The sequence below is a fragment of the Mirounga leonina genome, unplaced genomic scaffold (genome assembly GCF_011800145.1).
Source record: "Mirounga leonina isolate KUSES-001 unplaced genomic scaffold, KU_Mleo_1.0 Mir_101595, whole genome shotgun sequence".
Lineage (NCBI taxonomy): Eukaryota > Metazoa > Chordata > Mammalia > Carnivora > Phocidae > Mirounga > Mirounga leonina.
This window is the reverse complement of record NW_023270158.1, coordinates 9,260,124-9,284,029: the sequence shown is the minus strand read 5'-3', so window position 1 is coordinate 9,284,029 and position 23,906 is coordinate 9,260,124. Positions and strand designations below refer to the sequence as shown.

The 23,906-nt window shown below is 39.3% G+C and overlaps 1 protein-coding gene and 1 long non-coding RNA gene across 3 annotated transcripts in view; one reads left to right on the top strand and one right to left on the bottom strand.

Moving 5' to 3' along the window:
• Positions 1–2,915: 2,915 nt before the first annotated feature.
• Positions 2,916–21,783, bottom strand: PRDX4 (peroxiredoxin 4). 2 transcript variants are annotated; one of them, XM_035000832.1, is made up of 8 exons: positions 21,455–21,783; positions 17,743–17,860; positions 14,803–14,919; positions 12,279–12,401; positions 9,469–9,599; positions 8,412–8,446; positions 3,863–3,909; positions 2,916–3,028 (listed from the first exon to the last, which is right to left on the bottom strand). In XM_035000832.1, the coding sequence occupies exons 1-8, from the start codon at positions 21,696–21,698 to the stop codon at positions 3,025–3,027; spliced, it is 819 nt and encodes a 272-aa protein (XP_034856723.1). In that variant the 5' UTR covers positions 21,699–21,783; the 3' UTR covers positions 2,916–3,024. The 2 variants fall into 2 exon arrangements, with proteins under 2 accessions (XP_034856723.1, XP_034856715.1); XM_035000824.1 differs by lacking the exon at positions 3,863–3,909 and having other exon boundaries at positions 21,455–21,781.
• A 1,503-nt stretch (positions 21,784–23,286) lies between these two features.
• LOC118007710 overlaps positions 23,287–23,906 on the top strand; it is a 621,984-nt gene continuing 621,364 nt past the window's right edge. Inside the window, exon 1 of the long non-coding RNA XR_004678464.1 lies at positions 23,287–23,420. This is a non-coding gene — a long non-coding RNA (uncharacterized LOC118007710). The remainder of the gene's footprint in view (positions 23,421–23,906) is intronic.

Here is a 23,906-nt window from a genome sequence, read left to right as displayed (position 1 = left end):
TACAGTGCAGCCTACTACCTTTAATAGAAAACAAAACCCAGTTTGTGATGTCCTGACGGAGCTGTACAAATGGCCAGAGCTTGAAGTCCATGAGATTCAATTTTTACTTCCATGTAACCTTGGCCACACACCTCTAACCCTAACCAATCAAGTCTAAAGTACATGCTATCTCCCAGTACATTAGCATGAGAGAGGAAAACCAGTTAGTGCTTTGTCTCTTGAGTTTGGGTCACAAATACTGTTTTTTTTTTTTTAAAGGACAGTACACTTGTAGGTGGTGTGGCCTTCAGTGGAGGAGTAGGAAATGCGAACTCCCTGCCTATGGGACACCTTCCCTGATCCCTGTCTTTCCTTGTAGTTGCTCACGCTCCCCTTAGTGCTACCACCAGTGTTGGTGTTTTTTAGCATGTATTACATTGTGCTGCTCTTTTCGTATGCTTTCATTTGGGAGACTGTGGGCTTCTTGATGGGATTATTTCATGTGTTCTTATCCACGTCGCCAGCACAGTACCTTGCACATGTGTAGGTCATGTTTTCTGTATGAACAAATGCATGATTTAGGTAAATTTGGGTTTTTTAAAAAGATCTTATTTATTTGACAGAGAGAGAGACAGTGAGAGAGGGAACACAAGCAGGTGGAGGGGCAGAGGGAGAGGGAGAAGCAGGCTTCCCGCGGAGCAGGCAGCCCGATGCGGGGCTTGATCCCAGGACCCCGGGATCATGACCTGAGCCGAAGGCAGATGCTTAACGACTGAGCCAACCAGATGCCCCGTAAATTTGGGTTTTGACTTGGCTTTAGATTTTAATTTAAAAAATTATAAGCTTAAGCCTTAGGAAGGTGGATCTTTAAAAATATATTTTTAGGATTTTATGTAAGTGTATATCATTATGCCAAAATTGTGTTATTATGTTAATAATGGAATTGGTAAAAGTTGCTTTGCTATCTAAGGCTAAATATATAGTAACTATGATAAACATTTTCTTTCCTTTTAAAAGCTAGTTACAAATTTAATTACAGGAGTGTGTGTGTATGTGTATGTCTGCATATGTATGTATGTATATATACATATATCTCCCCTGACATGGAGACCTTGTAGAGCTATTTACCTCAAATACACATTTCATCACGTTCATATATTAGTGACTCTATCAAAGACATTTCATTGACATCATGTTGTCTGCAAGTTCATGGGTAACAAAATACAAGGATGCCATTCCATGATATCAGATAGGGGGGTTAGGGTACAAAATATCATTAAATAATAAAATAGTGGTTAATGTATTTGACAATAAAATATACAACCTGGAAGTTTACTGACAGATGGAAAGTTTAGGATGTAGGATTAGAGATGTCCTGGGACAGAGAAGAAATGATGGGGGTGGGGAAGGAGTCCTTGCATGAGATTCTGGAGACTGAAATCCCTGGCAGAGCAGTCTGCCACTATCATTGTAAAGTTCCGAACACCGGTAAGGCTTAGCTGGGAAGTGTTCAGCAGAAGAGGGAGACGCAGGGAATTATAGATGTCATCTATGTACCAGTGCCCTGAAAGACATTGCCTGGTGTACTTCGTAGAAGCTTGAAGTTACCTCTTGATGTATTACTTTGGAGAAGCTGCTGCTGTGGGGGCACAGTCTGTTCTGCGGTGCGAGCAGCTGCTAAGCCACCCTGGCCTTCTTTCCGTTAAGTCCTTGGGAGCGGTCTCTAGAGAAGGGTCTCTGAACCTTACCACGACGGACTTCTTGGGCCAGGGAAGTCTTTGTTGTGCGGGCTGTCCTGTGCAATGTAGACACCAGTAGCACTCCCACAGTTATGACAACCAAAAATATCTGTACACATTACCATGTCCCCTGGGGGCAAATTGTCCCCAGTTGAGAAGTCCTGCTCTAGATTATGGTAGGTCAGCGTGTTCTGGGAATAGGTCTTCTGCAGCTGACCCCAGTCAGGCCCAGGGCCCACCCTCTCCAGTAGGACACAGGACTCTCCTTTCTGAACACTGCTTTTCCTGTCTTCTGTAAATGGCCACATGAGATCATCTTTAGGATGTAATTTTGGATCTATGGACTTTCAGAAGTAAACTGTTTAAAGGGACAGTTTATAAAAGGCATTGAGAAGGAGTGCATTTAATGCCATTTTATTCATAGGCTATTTACATTATCCAGTTAATATGAAAGGGGTGACTTAGGATGTATTTTTTAGGTACCCCCCCCCCCATTACTACACTATCAGCACCTGCCTCAGTAATCAAAAACTAAGCTCCTTGAAGGCAGAAACATATCTTTGGTTACTTGATAAATGCCAGGTATTTAGAGTAGATGATCAAAAGTCGCTGAATAAATACTGAATGAAACATTAATGACTGGCTTTTTGGACCAGACCTGAACGTAACTGTCTTCCTTGTAAACATACCTAAATTGAACCAAAGGCTAGAAAACTATTAATGGAATGGAATGGAAATTATTAATCAAGAAGATACAGCCTGGGGAGCCTGGGTGGCTCAGTCAGTAAAACATCTGACTCTTGGTTTCAGCTCAGGTTGTGATCTTGGGGTCATGGGATGGAGCCCGCATCAGGCTCCACGCTCAGCATGGAGTCTGCTCGAGACTATCCACCCCCCCACTCCACGTGTGCTCTCTAATAAATAGATAAATCTTAAAAAAAAAAAATAAAGAACTCAAAGACTTGCTTTGAGGGTTAAATGAAATACTGCACCTAATCTACCTAACACAATGCTTGGCACATGACATGTATTATACAAATATTAGTTACTCTTGTTACTGGTTTGATTCAATCTGACATTTCTTACTTTGGAAAGATAGAGAGTAACTGCTTATCTTTTGGCATCAGTATTTAACTTGAACACTAAATACCTTAGGGAGTTCTATATTCTTCAAAAAATTACCACTGTAACACAATATGGTACTAAAATGGTGAACTTTATTGAGAACTTTCAAGCACTGAAACCTGAGGAAGTATTTTTTAGTTGAGTTTATCGAAATACTTCAGTTTTCCAGCTGGATCTGGAATTATCTGTTAAAAAAACAAATTATTCATTTTTAAAAAATGTTAATTTTTATTAAAGTATAATTGACATACAATATTTTATTAGTTTTAGGTATACATCATAGTGATTTGATATTTTTATACATTATGAAATGATTCCCATAACAGGTCTAATTCTCATCTGTCATCATACAAAGTTATTACAATATTGACTATATTCCTTATGTCATACTTTTCATCTCTGTAATTGGATAACTGGAAGTTTGTATCTCTTCATCCCCTTCATCTGTTTTGCCCTTTCCCAACCCACCTCCCCTCTGGCAACCACCAGTTTGTTTTTTATATTTAATACTGTTTGGTTTTGTTAGTTCATTTGTTTTGTTTTTTAGAGTCCACATATAAGTAAAATCATATAGTATTTGTCCCTCTCTGACTTATTTCACTTAGCATAGTACCCACTAGGACCATCCATGTTGTTGCAAATGGAAAGAGACCATTCATTTTTAAGCCGAGTAATACTGCATCGTGCATATACACCACATTTTCTTTATCCATTCATTTCTTGATGGACACTTGGGTTGTTTTCATATCTTGGCTACAATAATGCTGCACTGAACATAGGGGTGCACATATCTCTTCAAATTGATGTTTGCAAATTATTTATTTTAAAAGCCAAGGTACATCGGTAGTAGTCTGATATCAGTTGCTCATCTCTTGACTGAAGAAGATAAAGATGATTTTTGTGTCCCAAATTATATATAGGAAAACTGGATTTGTCCTACCTACTAATCTCACTTATCCCAAAAGGCAAATTTGTTAATAAATTAACATCTGTATTCAAGCATCCCAAAATTTACTTACAGCTCTTCTCTTGGCCACCAGGCTTTCATGACATCTTCAGGTTTGATCTAATTAAGTCAAACACATTAAGAGAGCATGGCTACAGATGTTAATGTATTTTTAAAGTTATCTGCTGATGAAATGTTGGTATGCCACAATAACCTGAAAGGCGGCAGTGTGTTCAAATGGATTTTTAAATTTTTATTTATTTAAAAATAATTCACATACAATATTGTGTTAGTTTCATGTGTATATGATAGTGATTCAGTATTTATATACATTATGAAATGTCACCACAATAAGTCCAGTCAGCATCTGTCACCATATAGAGTTGTTACAATATTATTGACTATATTCCCTGTGCCGTACTTTTCACCCCCATGACTTAGTTCATTTTATAACTGGAAGACTGTACTTCTTAAATCCCTTCATGTATTTTGTCTATCCCCTTACCCCCATCCTCTTTGGCAACCATCAGTTCTCTGTATCTATGACTCTGTTTCTGTTTTGTCTTGTTTTTTTTTTTTTTTTTAAGGAGATATATATATAATCATATGGTATTTGTCTTTCTCCGAGTTATCTCGCTTAGCATGATACCCTCTGGGTCTATCCATGTTGCCACAGATGGTAAGATTTAATTCGTTTTATGGCTGAGTAGTAGTCCACTGTATATATACTACATTTTCTTTATCCATTAAATGGATTTTTTGGAGGTCCAGAATGCAACCTTTTAATCTCAAACTGCAAAGTAAAAAAATACTCAAATATATGAGGTAGTATGAACTATTTAGTGAATGAACAAACATTCTGAAAGAAAAAAAATGCTCCCTCCTTAACAGGATCACAGCCTTCGAACCCTATTATATTTTTTTGACATTTCCTATATGATTTGACCTCATATTAACTATATTATTTGATAGTTATAGGTAAAGTACATCTGCCCCTATATATAAAAAGTAACCCATTGTAATCAGTTTACAATAATTCTATATGCATTTTCTTCGAATTTTTCATCAGCCTATAATAAATATTACATAATTTTTCAGGTATCACTTCAAGAAGTATTATGTCTTTGCCAATTTATAATCTCTCTGCACTGAAATTCAATTTGCAAATACTTATGGAATAATATGGTATTGTGTGCCAACAGTGTGCTGGGCAGTGAGGGGTACGAGGATAACTACACTCAAGTCCCTGTCTTTGAGACTTGTCCAAGCATGTGGGGAAGATGTGTGCGTACACAAGTTTTCGACGCAATGCACAAGATGATCACGTATGACGCAGGCTGTGCCTGAATGGAGGCTGAGATGGCATCAAGGAAGGCCTCAAAGTGGAGGTGGCATTTAAGTTAGTCTTGAAAGATGAGTAGAATTTAGGGAAGGGGGAAGATATTCCAGGCTAAAGACCCAAGCAAAGGCACAAAGGTGTGAAAAAGCAGGGCTTATTTTGGGGAAAAGTGAGTCATGGGACTTGGTGGGAACACAGTGTGTGTGCATGCGTGCATTGTAGGGAAGATGACCTGGGAGAGGGTGGTAGACACAAACAGTGCAAAGGCTTGAAAGCTGTGCCAGGTATCTGGATTTTGTTGTGTGGGTACTGGAGGGCTGCTAAAAGGTCCTGGTTTGGAGAGAGAGTGACATGCGCTAGACAGGAGACAAGCTGAGGTCAGGGCAACAAATCAGGAGGCCTGTGCAATATACAGGAGAGAAGTGAGGCAGATCTATTTTCAAACTCTTCCAAACTAGCTGCTGCCCTCACAACAGTCACCAGAGACTTCACATTTCCGCTACTTCGCTGTATTCCCATTCTCCATGCCACATGACACTGGTGTCCCTAGTCCCTTCCTCACAGCTCACTCTATTCCTGCCACACAGGCCCTCTTGACATTTCTTGAACATGCTAAGCTGGTTCCTGGCCTCAGGGCCTTGCCCTTGCTTTTCTTTCTGCACTGCTCTATGCTTGACTTGCCCCCTCTCTTCACTCACATTTCAACTGAAATGTCATCTTAGAAGTCTTTCCTGACCACTTAATCCCTCACCCCAGGCACTATCCCACCAACTCTCATCAACCTGTTTCTAAAAGCATTTGCCACAATCTAAAATTAGAATTAGAATGTAACCCCGAGGGTAGGGACCTTGGCCTGTGGTATTCACTAATAAGTACCATCTGCCTATTGTAATAGTTTGAATAGTTGCCATATAGCAGGTGGTCAAGAAATGTCTGTTGAAAGAAGGCCCATAGAAACAGAGAAGAACTGTGGTTGTCAGGGACTGGGGGTGGGGGAAATGGGGAGATGCCAGTCAAAGGGTGCAAGCCTTTACTTTTAAGATGAGTGAGTTCTGAGGATGAGTACAGCATAGTGACTATAGTTAACAGTACTGTTTTGTGTACTTGAAATTTGCTAAAAGAGTAGATCTTAAGTGTTCTCAACACACACAAAAGAATGTAACCATATGAGGTGATGGATTTGTTAATCAGATTGTGATCATTTCACAATGTATACATATGTCAAATTGTCACATTGTATAGTTTAAATATCTACAATTCTGTTTATCTATTTATACCTCAGTAAAGCCACAGTATGTGATTACATATGTGAATGTTTTTGGTGGGAGAATTCGTGGTTTTTGTCAGATTCTCAAAGGGGTTTGTGGCCCCTCCAAAAGTTAGTCAAATGGATAGTCAACATGTTTTCTGAAATGTAAAACACTCATCCTCTAATACCCTTTGTAGTTAATTTGTACCTCTTGCAAGCTCTTGCTGATCTATCAATACAAGCATGTGATAGATGGTGAGGTTATTCATCACTCACTGTTGGTTTTGCTACAGCTCCTGCAGAACATGGCCCCTACCTTGAAGACCCATCCAGAAATGCCTTTTTTTTTTTTTTTAAAGATTTTATTTATTTATTTGAGAGAGAGAGAGAGCATGAGAGGGGGAGGGTCAGAGGGAGAAGCAGACTCCCCACCAAGCAGGGAGCCCGATGCGGGACTCGATCCAGGGACTCCAGGATCATGACCTGAGCCGAAGGCAGTCGCTTAACCAACTGAACCATCCAGGCGCCCCAGAAATGCCTTCTAAGGCTTCTCAGGCGATGCCTCTGCAGCTTCTGATTCCTATTTCTATCTGGAAGCCTCAAAGTCAATAATTATAAGCTAACCTAATGCCTCATGTATGATTTAAAGTACCTAGTGCTCAAAGTACCTTTAATGCCTACCTTCATGTTTATCTTGGAGATCCATCAGATGTATGTAAAGGTAAATAAATTTGTACTGTAACCTTAACTTTGACCCACAAAGGCAAAGCTGTTTTGCAAACTCATCAAAAACTGGTTCAAAATCAGTGAAATGTTACTTTACCCAATCCCCAATCTGAGTTAGGTTACAGAGTGACTTTCTACCTCTCATTGTCTATGATTAATGGTACTTTTTGTTGATTTGCTAAAGACGAAAATCTTAGGAATCTGTATTTTTCTTTTATCCTAAGATAATGATTTCTTCCTCTGATGCTCTAGTATTTGTCAATTTCTTTTTTTTAATAATTTAAAAAAAAAATTTTTTTTTATTTATTTGTGAGAGAGAGAATGAGAGACAGCACGAGAGGGAGGAGGGTCAGAGGGAGAAGCAGACTCCCTGCTGAGCAGGGAGCCTGATGTGGGACTCGATCCCGGGACTCCAGGATCATGACCTGAGCCGAAGGCAGTTGCTTAACCAACTGAGCCACCCAGGCACCCGTATTTGTCAATTTCCTAACTACAGTTTGTATAGAAGTGTTGATTTTTAGAAGATAAACATGTTATTTAAAAAAGGTTCAAGGGACGTCTGCGTGGCTCAGTCGGTTAAGCGGCTGCCTTTGGCTCAGGTCATGATCCCAGGGTCCTGGGATCGAGCCCCGCATCGGGCTCCTTGCTCAGCAGGCAGCCTGCTTCTCCCTCTGCCTCTGCCTGCCGCTCCCCCTGCTTGTTCTCTCTCTCTCACTATCTCTCTCTCTGTGTCAAATAAAAATAAATAAAATATTTAAAAAAAAATAAATAAAATAAAAAAGGTTCAAGCGAGTTTCCAAATTGTATTTTGGCCAGAGACTACTTCAGGAATTGCCTATAAATTATACAGCCTCCCTAAATGAAAAGATATACCTGTTTCAATCTTCCTTCAACTGATAAGGACAGAATCATTAGCTTCAATGTTAATTAAGCCAGATTTTCTTAAAAGTTTACTATATACAGAAAGGTCTTGCTTGTGACTATTTTCTTGGCCTACAATATAGGAAGAAATGCCATACATGATCCCTAAGACCTCTGACTTTATTCTATCAGATCTCTACTGTTCCCTTTGGATTTTTTTTTTTTTTTGATGGTATATTTCTCTGAATACTTGGCTTTAAAATTCACAGCATTAAGTCTCATATTCTGCTTTCTCCAGTTTCAGCTACTCTCTCTACGGTCCAAAGAATGCCTGTACTCTTATGATTTCTGTCTAGTAATGTTTACTTCATTTACAAAATCGAGATAGTTCTATTACAAAGAAAGATTATTCTAAGGTTGGCATTTAAAAAAATCAGTTTGACTTACTGTTTCACTACCAGGTTTCCAACCAGCAGGACAGACTGAAAAGAACAAAAATGGGCAAAACGACAGTTTAAAAACAGATTTCAGTTGTCTTCAGCAACTCTTGGTTTTTCTTTTTCCAAAATGAAACTGAAAAGAGCCTATAACAATGAGAACATTTCTAGGCCACCAAACACCTGACTACTGTTTCCTTGCCCGCTTGCACCAAGAATTTCAGTCACGGAGTTTATGAGCAGGCAGCTAATCTATGTCCATTTTTGACAATTATGTCTAGTTACAATTACAGTATAAGAAACCAAGTTGAGTGTTCCCCTAATAAAGTTGGAAGGTTTGGGAATCTGGTGAATTGACAGGTCGGGGCATGGCAAAAACTTCTCTGAATTTACATAAACTTCCAATATTAGCTTATCTTCTGTTTTCCAGTATTAGCTTATCTTCCGTTTTCTGCAGTACTGTGTACTGATGCCACAGTTTGCTGTTTGTCAAATAAGAGTTTAAAATTACTAGGAAAGTGGCATTTCCCCTTTATTTAGAATGCACCCTTACTCAGGCACTGAGTTACACTTTTGAAAGGAATATATAACGTATGTTCTGTTTTAGCAAAATCTGACCTTGTCCATTTAGCTACTGCAAAAACTTGGGAGTAAAAGGACGAACTGATAGATTACTAGTGTGATACCGAACAGCTGTGAGGAAAAAAGCTAAGTCAAATAATGTACACATGCAAATAAAACCTGCATGACTAAATATTGCCTGACTGGCACGTTTTAAGTTTACAGAAACATAATTTGAAAAATTACAGTAGCAGAAACTTTTCTCTGTGGACTGTGCAAATAATGAATATTTTTGCATCTTATTCTGTAAGTAGGATATATTAGTGATATTTTGTTAAAAGCACTTTAAGTAACAACTGGATCTGCTAAGAAGATCAGGTAATAATTTGAAAATAATCAGAGGACTTTGGAACCATCCAAATTACTTTTTGACTAAGAAACGAAATTAATCATGCTATCATCTCTCAAATGAAAAAATCAAAAGGCTAAGATGCTTGAAAGGGTACCTTCTCCATGTTTGTCAGTGTACTGGAATGCTTGAACCAAACGCAGTGTCTCATCCACTGACCTACCGACAGGAAGGTCATTCAGAGTAATCTGCCTTAGGACTCCTTTGTCATCAATAATGAAGAGACCCCTGTAAAACACAAGAGTGGTACAGGTGAGGTCATTTCAACTCAATTAAGACAAACATTAGTTAATCTGATCCCTGTGCTGTCCACATGGAAGGATGTTCTACACAACCAACAACACACTACCTACCTGCTTGACTGGTGTACACACACACACACACACACACACACGTGCAAATACACCCCTGTCCCCATACGCAAGCTTATCTGCTGTATGATTTGGGATTATCATTGTCAAATGATAGCTTTAAAAATTTGTTTTTTTCTATGCAATGTACTGTTGTACTTCCATTTAAATCTTCACGAGTACTAGGTTTGGGATTTTATTGCACTGTTAATGAAACAATGAATCTACATAGCAAAGTCTTCCTCTGGGTGAAAGAGTGATCCATCTTTCTTATCACTGGCTGTTTAGAACACCTTTGTATTTCCTTTTTCAGAGGTGGAAAAGACAAAGTCCCAATACAAGCGAAGTTACCTTTCCCTCTAAATCTGTGTATGTGTGATTCACTTTTTTGGCCTAGGGAATAATGGAGTAGTTTCACCTATAAGACCTGCTGTTGAGATGGAGTGGCATTGCAAGAGTTAAAGCAGACCAGAGAAAAAAAAAATTTCAAAAGGACTTTACTGTCTTTATTTCAGTCAATATGGATTTCAACCCAATATTTGGTTTAGAAAAAGATCTCATACTAGGGTTAACTGCTTGCATACAAGTATTATACATAATAATGAGATTTATTTTTAATAGAAATACATGGAATTACTTTATTATGTGAAATTTTTTTTAAAGATTTTATTTATTTATTTGAGAGAGAGAATGAGAGAGAGAGAGCACAAGACGGGGGGGAGCGGGAGAGGGAGAAGCAGACTCCCTGCCGAGCAGGGAGCCTGATGCGGGACTTGATCCTGGGACTCCAGGATCATGACCTGAGCCGAAGGCAGTCGCTTAACCAACTGAGCCACCCAGGCGCCCCTGAAATTTTGTTTTATTATCATATTAAACATTACTAAAATGTTCCTGCTTATCTTACTCTCTCTCTCTCTATATATATTTTTAAAGATTTTATTTATTTATTTTGACCGAGAGAGACACAGTGAGAGGGGGAACACAAGCAGAGGGAGTGGGAGAGGGAGAAGCAGGCTCTCTGCGGAGCAGGGAGCCCGACGTGGGGCTCGATCCCAGGACCCTGGGATCATGACCTGAGCTGAAGGCAGACGCTTAACGACTGAGCCACCCAGGCGCCCCACAATATATATTTTTAATGAGCACCATGATGTCTGAACCAACTAGAGCTCACTCTCCTTTGACTAGGTCAACTTGGCCAAACTCGGGTAAAACTTTTAACGATCATTCATATGGGTGTTCTTTCATGTAGCTACTTCTACAGTAGAAAACGGTTGTCATTGGTGATGAAGTTTGTTCTGAAGTAAGTGAGTCTGATGTGAAATTTTGAACTTACTTTGGTAACATACATCATACCAACACACAGCACACAAAAACAAATATGCCTTGGGTGCCTGGGTGGCTCAGTCGGTTAAGCAACTAACTCTTAATTTCAGCTCAGGTCATGATCTTGGGGTTACTTGGTTTTACTTGGTTAATGTTCAAATAATCCCAAATTTTAAAATAGCTTAATAGCTTCAGTCTTTATAGTGGCATATTTACTTTTTGGGAATTAACTTAGTCATAAACTCTATGAAAGGAGAAAACATTAAAGACTTGGCAAGTACAAAAAAAGAAACTATTGGTAGTGACACATGATACAATATGAATGAACCTTGAAAACATATGCTAAGTGAAAGAGGCTCGTCATAAAAAAGTATATATTGTAGGATTCCATTTACATGAAATGTCCAGAATAGGCAACCAGAGAGACATAAAGTAGGTAAGTGGTTGTCCAGGGCCAGGGGAGGGGGATTGGGGGAAAGGGAGAGTAACTGCTAATGGGTATGGGGTTTCTTTTTAGAGTAATGAAAATGTTCTAAAATTGATTGTGGTGATGGTTGCACAATTCTCTGGCTATACTAGAAACCACTGAGTTGTATGCTTTAAATGGGTGAGTTGTATGTGAATTATATCTCAATAAAGCTGTTATTAAAAAACATAGGATTATAAAATACTGGCACCTTCACATAAAACATTTAAAAAAACTACTAGCACAGTAAAGCAAATTAACAATATAATTATAATAAAATTACAACTCTTTTAAGCTAAAGTTGTCCTTTTACCAAAGATTTCTAGTAGCACTTCCTTAATTTGTCCCACTCCCTAAGGCACAAGTTTGCTAAATACTAGGATACTTGCATTTAGAAAAACCATTACTGGAGTGATTTTAGAAAAGAGGAGAAAGAAATAGGCAAGGAGTCTGGGTACCTGGGTTCAAGTGTGGGCTCTACCATTAACTGATTATATAACTTTGGCTAAATTCATGGAATTCTATGAATCTGTTTATCTGTAAAATGACAGGGTTGGTCAAAGACCTCTAAATAATCCTCAAGCTTTAACAGACTATGATACATAATTTAAGTAGGGCACTTACCAATTATTTTAAACAGTATCTACAACATTTTTGCAAATAGAGAAAATAATTCTTCTTGATCAAACCTTGTATCTTCTAACTCCATTTCAGGGAGGATTACAAATATATTTGGATTTGTCAAAATATAAAACCACTGAAAGGTACCTAAGGGTATGGCCTGAGTCCTCCAGATATACGCCATAGTCCTTCGAGATTTGATGGGTCAGATCTGAAAGAAGTGGAATCCTTATTGGCCCAAGTCCTCCTTGTCTGCGAGGGGTATTAATCCTGTAACAAACAAAACATTTACCACTCAGAGCGAAGTAAATGTATCCAAACAGCACTGTTTGTCTCCATCACACACATATGAATGAACACACAACACACACATTCTCTCTCTAACAAAAACAGGCTAATACACATTCTATTTTTTGCCTTTACTCCGGACCTAATATATTCATTTCCTTTAAACAATAAATATGGAGATACATATCACATTTTTAAAGTATTGACATACTGTATTTTACCAATCTCTATTGCTAGACATTTAAACTATTTCCATTTTTCTTTTGCTTTTATCAACACTGCTGGAAACATCTATGTATTCTCAACTTTGCACACTTATTTGATTAATTCCTAGAAGAGGAACTGATGGATCAAAGGATATGCACTGTCATAACCATAACCTTAGAATTGTGATCACAAGACAAAGCCTTGAGAGACAGAATACAACTGGATATTTTAATATTCTGAGACAAAGGAATGCAAAGTCCATTTGAAACAGGGAAGGAAGTTAGTTATAATCTCAGACACATCAGTCAGATTTAAGCATTCTTTTACTTGAAACCAGGGAATCTGGGTGTCCCAGTGGGAGGGTACTGACCAAGCAGCTAGCAAACAGGGAAATACTGCTCCAGATGTCTGCAGCCCCAGTTCTGACATCCAAGTAGAAATCTCTGGTTGATATGAAACCTATCCAGCTCAGAATGCATCCCCCGCAAATTCCTTGAGAAGCCAATCCCAAATTATTTGGGAGGATATAACTTTTTCCTTAGTGGATTTATGTTGTAATCCTACAAAGATTTAGGATTACTATAGAAGTGACGACACAAATTAAACCCATCGTTTTCACTTTGTGATTCCAATTTAAAATATATAATGTGAAATTTTATTCAGTGTATAAATAGTAATGAAACATTTTTTTTTTTTAAGATTTTATTTATTTATTTGAGAGAGAGACTGAGATAGAGAGAGCATGAGAGGGGGGAGGGTCAGAGGGAGAAGCAGGCTCCTTGCTGAGCAGGGAGCCCGATGCGGGACTCGATCCCGTGAAACATTTTTTAAAGAACTTTAGGCATGCCATATTTGTCTATTAGATTTGCAAGAATTACTTAAGTTCTTGGAAGTTTTATCTGAAAATTGAGACACAAAGCAAATCAAATAAATATATAACTGCATTTAAAAATACTTGAAAGAATTAATTACTTAAGAGAATATAAATTGTAGCTCCTCACCAGTAAAATTTTAGTTATATATATATATGTCTCTATATAATTGTAAATGGATAAAAAGTTGTTTTGAATTTACTTTAATGAAATGAATATTAACTTCTAAAACTAAGATAATTCTGAACCATCTTTATTGTGCATAGAATCTTGCGCACAGAATTTTGGACATGAAAAATTTACATCAACACACACATTTCAGATTCTGAGACATACTGCCTAACTGCTCTCCAGAAATGCTCAACCAACTGTATGTGTGAGAGGACCATTTCTTCACACTTTTGTCATCACTGGATGAAATTTTTCAATATTTGAAATCTTAGCCAATCAGACAGGGGAAAAAATGGCATCCCTTGTCATTTTAATTTGCAGTTCTTGGCAATTAATCAGGTGAAACATCTTTTCACATTTAATGAGTTAAAAAGACATTTAAAAATTAAGAAAATCAAAGCCTCTTGAAAAATAATTACAAAAGGTATTTTGAGGGCGCCTGGGTGGCTCAGTTGGTTAAGCGACTGCCTTCGGCTCAGGTCATGATCCTGGAGTCCCAGGATCGAGTCCCGCATCAGGCTCCCTGCTCGGCAGGGAGTCTGCTTCTCCCTCTGACCCTCCTCCCTCTCATGCTCTCTGTCTCTCATTCTCTCTCTCTCAAATAAATAAATAAAATCTTAAAAAAAAAAAAAAACCAAAAAAAAACCCCACAAAAGGTATTTTGAGTTTGACTTAATACTAGACAACTATGTAACAGAGAAATGGAATTTTAAAGAATTTTTTCCCTCCAGATTAAGGCTACCCAATTTATCATAATAAAATAATCATACAACTCAGTTGTGTTTGCTATGGATATTATGTCTTTTGCACTGAGCTTTTTTCCCAATTTGGAAATGTCCTACAAAATCCTTAAGCATTTTTACCATAACTTCATTGAACTGGTAGCTCTCAGATATATCTATTCCCAAACTGTTTGATAACTATATTCCAGGGTGCCAGGCTGGCTCAGTTGGTAGAGCATGTAAGTCTTAATCTCAGGGTCATGAGTTCAAGCCCCATGGGTGTAAAGCATAATTAAAATAAAATTAAAAAAAAAAACACCCCTATATTCCTATCACAATGAGAGCTGTCTGCCTATAACTGAAAAGTAAATCCATTTTCCCCCCCTACAAAACTAAGTGTAAGATACTGACCAGGCCAAGTGGGTAAACTGTGAATCAACAGAGCATGCTACCACTTCAGTGTTTATAGATCTGAATTCTTCAATCCTATCACCAAAGGCAATGATTTCAGTTGGACACACGAAAGTGCTGAAAGTTAAAAAAAAATTTCAGTATTCTCAAAATATGCATATACTTAAAGTTTCAAATGACTTAGTTTTTACAAACACCTTTAGTATATAAAAATGCATATTAAGAACAATTTTATATATGAACATTGTCACAATGCAGCTGTCTAGAAGATTATTTGATCAAATATCATTTAATTAAAAAATGTATATTACAGAGTTCCCAATTACATCTCAATAAATGTTATTTTTATAACTTAATGGATCCGTGGTCAACCAATGTTCTCTTCTCCGTTACGGCAGCACCTCGTCCTATTTCATTAGCTTTTATTTAACAATGCTTTATATTTATATAGTGCTTTACAGCTTTCAAAGGATCTATACAAATTTTCCATCATTCCACTTTTTTTTAATATTCCTATACCACTCCTATGAGCTAGATGCACTGATCTTTATTTCAGAGATGAGAGAATGCTCTTCCATCCCCCTCCCTTTCTTGATAAGGTTCTCTTCTACCTTGTCTCCCAGTCCTCTTGTCAGAAAGGCATGTTTAGAGAATATTACTTTAGGGTAGTATTTTCTGAACCATGGTAGGGACTCCTTAAGCCAGTTTATGGAGTTCTAACTAACATTTTAAACAAGTGGAATAGAAAATACGAGAATACTTTATATACAGGAAGGGTAAGTCATGAAACATATGTACATACACATACATCTGTGTGTGTGTGTGTGTGTTCAGGAGTGATACTAAAAATATTGAACAACCTTAACTGAAAGTTGGCTTTAGCTCTGGAGGTTTCTGAAAGGGACCAGATGGGAGGGGCAACTTGGGGAGGAGGTTGGGAAAGTGGCTATTTACCATTTGGTATGGAAGTGTTTCAGGATTTTAATCAGCATGGCTGTACTGGTGCTTATAGACTGAATGTTACCCTGTATGTATATGTAAATGTATTGGGTGGCAATGAAAAATGGATTTTGTACTGTGTTCAGGTCATGGTCAAGAAAGTCAGAAGAACACAGACTGAGGGGACAAATTCCTACTGCAGCCCAAAACAGGCTTTTCAGAGGTTTCGGCTGTTCAAATGTAGGACTGCCACATGCAGGCAGACAGTTCTAATCTAGATTATATCTCTGGAAACCTGGGCTATGATATGTATTTTTAATATTTTCCCAAAGGTAGGAATGGTCAGCCCCTGCCTGCCTTCCTATTATTCCAACAAATGCTACCTAGAAATACATTTATCCAACTTCTTAGTGAAGACAGAGAAAAAGTTCTGGCAAAAAACTAAAGGGTTATTTTTTTGACTTTCATACTTGCAGACTGTGGCAAATGTCTCAGAATTCTTCCTTTCTAACCAGGCCTAATCTGGCATCACATGGAAACAGAAAGAAGCGATCTTAGCTTCTTGCCCTAGGAGGCCACTGGTGACATCATGCTTTAGATATGTCTTATTCATTACGGAGTTTTAAGTAACACTGGGATAAACAGGATACTTGTCTGCTATATTAGACTAATTTTAAAACTCACGTTTAGCGTCCTATTTATTTAACAGATGTGTTAACTTTTTGGTTTTATAACATGAATTTAGAAGGCCTATCATTTTTATATATTAAAATTTGTACTTCTGGTTTTTATTAGAAAATAAGTTATATCATACATTTTAGCTAGTCAGGCCACAGTACAAGTTGATTAGAAAGAAGGAAGTTCATACTAATTTAAAAGATTATGTATTATCCACATTTATGACTTGGTTTAGTCTCAGTGAACTAATTTTTCTGAGAATTTTTCCTATTTGGATTAGAATAGGGGTCAGCAAACTTCAGTCCACAGGCCAAATCCAGCCTACCTTATTTTTTGTAAATAAACTTTCAATAGAAAACAATATTCATTCATTTGTGTATAGTCTATGGCTGTTTTTGTGCTATGATGGCAAAGTTGAGTAGTTGCAATAGAGATTACAAGGCAAAAAATATTTACTATGTGGCCCTGTACAGAAAAATTTGCTGACCTCTGGCCTAGAGACAATCTATAGAGATGAGCTTAAGTATATCCTCCCTGCAAGTTTAAGGTTTTATTTACACAGTTCTAGGTTAGTCCTAATGGAAAAAAGACCTTAATATACAGTGGCAAAATAGAAGTTCTCTTTTTTATAACCAAAAAACATATTCAAACAGAAAAAAGATAAAAGTCAGGTTAAGTCTCTTTTTGTTACCTTTTCACTTTCGTGGAATTTGAAAAACACTCCAGATAAAACTATATCCTCGATAAGAATGAAGCTGCAGGAGTATTTATTTGAGTCAACTTTTTATCTAAAGTGCTCACCATCAGAGTTAAAGAGAAAATTCCCCCTAATAAGCATAATTTATATTAATAGGCATTATTTCTTAAGCATATGCAGTATTTTCAGGAAAATGTTCAAACCACAGGAAAGCAATAGATGCAGCAGAGAATAAAAATGATAAAACCATAGTTAAGTGGCATCATCATTGTAAAGGGTTAATTTTCTAGTTAAGAGAGATACATTAAACAGATTTGTGGTGTAAGTCTTGCTATTAAATGCTTTTGCAAATATCCATTTTCTTGCCTTAGTAGGTATAGCTTAATATAATTGTAGCTTTCCTTTCTTTGATGATTATATTATAACACAATCATGTAGATTTAAGGATAAAGTATTGGGGTCAATGGGTTTTGGTTCTGAACATGGTAGATGTTACCTTCTTGAAAAAGTTCATCTCCGCTTGCCTTTTAAGAACCAAGAGCTAAATAAAATAATTTGTACTTGATGTTCTTGAATAATGATTGATAATGACTGACTGTTTTAGGACCTGTACATGTATTACTTACAAATCAAGTGGGTAGAAGAAAAAAACCAAGTATTTCCCACGATAATCGGTCAACTTGAGCTCCTTGAATTCTCCATTTATCACAGCTGTTCCTTCCCAATAAGGTGCTGGCTTGGAAACTAAGAAAGAGAAATACATGATGTTTTACAACACTGAGAAAATTGGTGGGATGACAGAAAGACATCTTTAGGAAATCACTAAAAATTAAGGATTCTAAACCTTTGGATCTCTAGCAGTCTGGTGAAGCTTATGGACTTTTTCTATGGATAGTGTTATTGAATACATAAAACAAAATATATGGATTTACAAAGGAAGCCAAGTATATTGAAATGTAATTATCAAAATAATAGAAAACAAACTGGTGATATAGTAATACATATACCCTTTTATTAACACTTTAAGACCGCAAGATCTATGGGGCACCTGGGTTGCTGAGTTGAGCAGCCGACTGTTGACTATTGATTTTGGCTCAGGTCATGATCTCTGCCCCCCCACCCCCACTCCACTCATGCAGCGCCCTCAGCACAGAGTCAGCTTGTCCCTCTCCCTCTGACCCTCCCTTGGCTCTGTGGGCAAGGACTTGAGCGTGTGCGATCCCCTCCCCCCGCTTAAATAAATAAATAAATAAATAAATAAATAAAATCTTTAAACTGCAAGATCTAGAAGTGGTCTAATAACTGTCCAAGACAGTGATGAGTTTAAATTTTGTTGCAGGATACCTGCAATTATGTGGCATAAAAATATTTGTGATTCTCTTGGCAACAGGTACAAGCAAGTACTGCTGAAGCTAGTGTGATTTGTTGCTGATGTTCATAATGGAACGAAATTCTAAATTTCAGTTGTAGGTTAGTGAAAATAAAGACTTTGTTTTTCTATGCATGCTCACAGACCCCCTACATTCCATCCCTGCACTAATTACTGGATACTTCATTATAGCCCCCCCAAGTTAATCAACTTCCTACAGTTCAAATAATTAGATTTTCCTTTTTCTAATGGCAGTCTTCTAGATGTACTCATTTTTTAAATGTTTGTCCCGCTTCTCACATTCACACAGAAGACCTGCTGCCACACTCAAGGAGTAGGAAATCTGCAAATGTCAGGTGAGAAGTTTAAAATCCCAGACCATGGGATTATTTTCCCAGAGGGCTCCGAACAGGTTTCAAGTGACCTGATGGTAATTGAATAGTTCATGCTGCTCTCTTATAAGGGCATGCTGTAATTCTAGCCAACACGCTTTCCTAATAATGTACCTTGATCTTCTGTTAACACATTCACATGGCACGTAAACTTTCAGAATCATCACATACATTGAAATCAATACCTGATTCCAAGTTTGACTAAGGTTCCTAGAAAGTAAGGCTTACAATAGCCAGCATTTTTGATCACTCTGAAAATGAAGACAAACTTAAGATGAATTTCTCTGTGAAGCTAATATATAACACATGATTATTTACCTTGAGCCAGCAGGCTACCTCATATAAATATCCTGATCTAGTTAGGTAAAGGCCATGAGGGAGAATTGGACAGAAGGGAACTTAACTGTATATGCTTTATATACATTACTGAAAATGCTACTCAAGTGTGAGGTTATAATTGTAATGATCTGTTAAAATGACACTCCTTAATGATTTTAGCATGTAGGGAAAACCAAATCCGAAAAATAATTTTTTTTCTGAAAATTGTGATTTTGGAAATTTGGAGTTTTTGACTTAAGAACTGCAGTGTTCTAATAGTTTTTTTAATGGAGTCTTTAGGGTTTTCTATATATAGTATCATGTCATCTGCAAATACTGTAAGTGTTGTTCAAAGAAAAAAAACTCATCAATTTTTAAGGCAAAAAGACTGCAATTACTTTATTAAGATCTATAAATGGAATTCCCAAAGCAACCCCCTGCAACTGTTACAAAATAACAACTGTCCCAAATATAAATAGCAGCATTAACAAAGATTCTGGCAAATGCAGAGCAGTAAAGAAGAATGTTTAAATCCCTTCTTCCCATATCTGCCCCCCCATCAATTTAACTACTGTTAACATTTTGATGTCTTTCCATTTTTTTTTAAACACATAAATTTGGATCATGTTGCACCCATTTTTAAAAAGGGAACAGTAATGAGAACTGAGTAATATATGGAACTGTTAAATCACTGTATTGTACACCTGAAACTAATATAACACTTTATGTTAACTACACTGGAATTAAAATTGAAAAAGGGGGGAAGAGTAAATCATTAACAGTTTTTCATGTTACTAAAATTTATTAAAAATTTAATGGTTCTATAATATTCCATTTTATGAATAAAAGTCCTATCTTTAATTCTAGATAAGCCTACATGTGACTCAGAAATGTAGCAGATATCTAAACTCTGAAAAGGTTTGTGGGTAAAGGCAAATCTAATATTACTATTTTTTTGCTTCCATGAGCAGACTTGGATGGGATTTGTTTCTTATGGGAAATTTATGTGATGCCAGTAAATACTTAACAGGCTGCCATATTTCAAAATATCTTCCCAAGCCAAGTAAAAGCAACGGGACTTGGAAATACTATGATTTTAAAAGTGCAAGACTGGCTCTTTAAAAACAAAAATCTAAAAGTAACTTCCAGTTACTTTCAGTAGGAAAGAACTGCAAATGTGTAAGGAGGCAAAACAGTTTTTCTCATTTATGGCTCCCACTCCATCCTAAGTTATAACAACATCCCGTTTAACACTGAGGATTCGTAATTGTGAAGCATTACTTTTGTTACTGAATACAGGCAGGGAACATGCTATAACTGAACCGAATATGTATCCACAGAATGCCAAATAATCGTAGAAAAAGCTGATTATTTAAAAGCAAGCAAGAGATAATCTTTATCCTTTAGCCCCTGGCCACTTCTTTTTGGCCAATCTTAACATCCAGATGCAGCAGGCCACAAGTTTCTCAGTATCTAGTCTGACGTGTCCTTCCTGAAAGTGGCCATTAGCTGTGTACACTGGACAGAAATGCAAATAACAGAAAGCCAAATTGGCAGGACACAAATTTGCCACAAGGTTTATCATCAACCCAAATGCATTACTTCCAACCACTCCCCCCCCCTCCATTTTCTTACAAGGAGCCTCCCAAGTACAGCCTGTAACAAGTTCTTCATTTTTTGAGAAACACAAAGAATACCCACTAACTATACAGGTTTTGGGGAAGGTGGCTTTTAATAGTCTTTATAAGATGCAGTAACAAAAAAAAAAAAAAGAAAGGAAAACGAAAGGTTTGCCCCCCTGAACATTTTGGTTAGCCACTTTTCTGTTTAATTCAGCTTTCTGTGAACCATTATTCAACTTTTCAATGTATTCTTCCCTGAAATAGTACTTGAAAATAGACGCGATGCGCTGCAGGTACTTTTTAATGTTTGAGGAAGTGCTTCAGTTTGCACAACATCCTGATGCCTACAAACTCGGGGCCGGGGCCACCCTCTTTCCCTCATCTGCGGCTTTGGGGTAACCACTACTTTTTCCAAAATCTGATTCGTGGAACCCATCCCTTTCTTCACAGCTGGAACCCCTCTCCATCCCCCTACCCCGCCCCCCCGGCAGGCCCGCCCAGGGACCTAAGGCCGCTCAGAGGGTGCCGCCCAAGCCAGGCCCCCAGGTACTACCAGGGTGCACGTGTCTCCGGCCCTCTCCACCTCCCGCCTCCCTCTGCTACCCCCCACCCCCCCTCTTGGCGGGGCACCACCTACTCTTGGCTTTGCTGAGGTGCAGGGAGTGGTCGGCGACCGAAACCCGGGACGCCTCCCCTGGGTACACTTGTCCACCCGCGTAGAAGTGGCATTCCTCTTCGCGGGTTCGGGGCCTCTCTTCTGCCTCCCAGCCTCGCAGAGCTCCGGCTGGCAGCAAGAAGAGCAGCAGCGGCAGCAGCAGCAGCCTTCGGCTCCGGCCACAGGCTGGAGTCGTTGCGGCTGGCGGCTGCAGCGGCGCCTCCATGACCACGCGAGCGCAAACACACGTCCCTTGGCGCGAGCGCGACTTCTCCCGCCGTCACTGAGCTACAGCCGCGCGCCCGGAGCCCGCGTGAGCCGGGGCGCGGCCTCGCGAGACCTGCTCCGCCCCCACCCCGCCCCGGCCCCCACCTTGTTCCCTGCTCCACCCACTCCCTCTCCCCCCGCCACGTGGGCTCCAGCCCCGCCTGCGCGCCCCGAGCCGGAGTTTGCGCCTGCGCCCTGGGCTGGCCAGGGCCGGGGAGTTGAGCCGAACTCTTGTGGACGGAAGCCGCCCGGTGGCCTCGCGCGAGGGGCCTGGAGCGCGCCGACCCTCTGTGCAGTTTTAGATATCCTTCCACGCCTCTCTCTTGGACAAAGCCTCACCACCGCACACCACCCCCAAAGTGAGACTAACCTATCTGCCTTTGAATGGCTTAAATTTTGTACTTCTCACAGTTACTCGGTTTTTCCTTGAAGCGATGTTTGTGAAAAGTGCCAGGACTACTTGCTCAAGCTACAGCCCTTTTAAGGCCCCGGAAAACTTGGAGAAGAAAGGTCTCGCCATTTACTCTTCTCAAGCAGGCAAGAGCAAACAGGCAGTTTGGTGACTTAAGCCTGTCTCAAAGGTTTTTTGTTTTTCTTTTTAACTTAAAACTTGATAAGTTACCAGAAAACCAAACTTTCTCCCAACACAGCGTTGTTCCATCTTCTGATAATTACCCCATCACATTACAGGAGTCTTCGGCAGCCCTTAACGCTCCCCAGGATCCCTTCTAGCTTCCTGTGGGCCCTTGTCTTCTTTCTGAATCCCGCAAAAGTCATCCTGTTTCCTCCATTAGACTGTCAGCTCCCTGGGGTTGAAATCGTTGCGTAATTCATCTTTGTTTCCCAAGGCACCTGACACTCTGTGAGCATTTGCTATCGTAAGAACTTGATTTTCTAAATGACACCTAATGTTCCCAACAGCCTGTCTTAGCTTCCAGTTGCTTTCACATATATCCTTGTTCCTTGTGACAACCCTTTGAAGCAGATAGGAAACCTTATTTTTTCCAAGCTCAACCCTTACCCCAGTCCAGCCCATTGTATACCTTGGAAGAGTTTGATGGGAATAGGGCTGAAGGTCCCTGGCACCCTACCCCCTCTTTCGCTCCCTCAGGCCCCCAGCTCCAACCCGACCCCGCGGGTCTTTGCGCCTGTGCTCTGGGGCCAGACCCCGGCCAGGTGGTTCCTAACCCCAGGAAGACCAATTTGTGGCGTCCACCGTGTCTCGTCCGCCCTCAGCATTGTTTTAGACGCTGCTCATCCTTGCAGGCCCATTTCTTCTACAAAGCTTAGCTGGAGATGGCCTCCGGCCCTTGCTGGTGACTGGTCTTTTGCACTCAGCACTGTTTTAGATCCTCTCACCCTTCGGTGCCCACCTCTTGCCGGAAGCCTCGCTTCTGCATGCCAGCCTGCCCCCCCCCCCCCCCCCCGCCAAAAGCTGAAACAAACCGTTCTGCCCTAGAAAGGCTTGCATTTTATACCTTTAACATTTACTCTCCTTTTCCTTGCAGTGAGCGGGTCAACAGCGATGACTCCCCCTCCCGTTGGATCCCTTTTACGTCCCGGGAAAACTTGAAGAAAGGTCTAACCTGAAAAGCCGTATCTGGAGACCATTTATTCTCATCCAGTGAGAAAGGACTCTTCCAGCAGGAAAGTCAGTTTGGTGACTTAAGACTGTCTCAAGGTGTGTATAATTTAAAAAAAATTAAGACTTGGTAAGTTCCTTGAGAACCCTTTCTCCCAGCAGTTAACCCCCTCACTCACCCATTTGTTAGGATGGCAGGTGAGAACTGGGGGGAGAGATACAACACACACCAGAAAGACAGCGGCCACTGGCAGCCCTTATGCCCCGCCCCCATCCTTTCAATCTTCCCCTGAGCTCTTGTCATTTTTCTGAATTCTGCAGAAGCCATCCTAACAGTTTGTCTTTCTTCTACTAGACAGCTCCCTGGGGTTGAAATCGATGTGTATTCATCTTTGTTTCCCAAGGCTCCTGGCACTCTGTGAGCGTTTGCTATCCTAAGCACTTGATTTTCTAAATGACACCCAATGTTCCCAACAGCCTGTCTTCGCTTCCAGTTGCTTTCACAAATTACATCCTTGGTCCTTGTGACAGCCCTTTGAGGCAATAGGAAACCTGCCCTTTCAGACTCATCTCTCACCCCAGTTC

Coding starts and splice junctions, on each gene's coding strand:
- PRDX4 (XM_035000832.1), bottom strand. CDS start 21,698: ATGGAGGCGCCGCTGCAGCCGCCAGCCGCAACGACTCCAGCCTGTGGC. Junction 9,600..12,278: donor GACTCAGGCCATACCCTTAG/GTACCTTTCAGT, acceptor TGTGTTTTACAG/GGGTCTCTTCATTATTGATG. Junction 8,447..9,468: donor CACTGACAAACATGGAGAAG/GTACCCTTTCAA, acceptor TGTTCTTTTCAG/TCTGTCCTGCTGGTTGGAAA.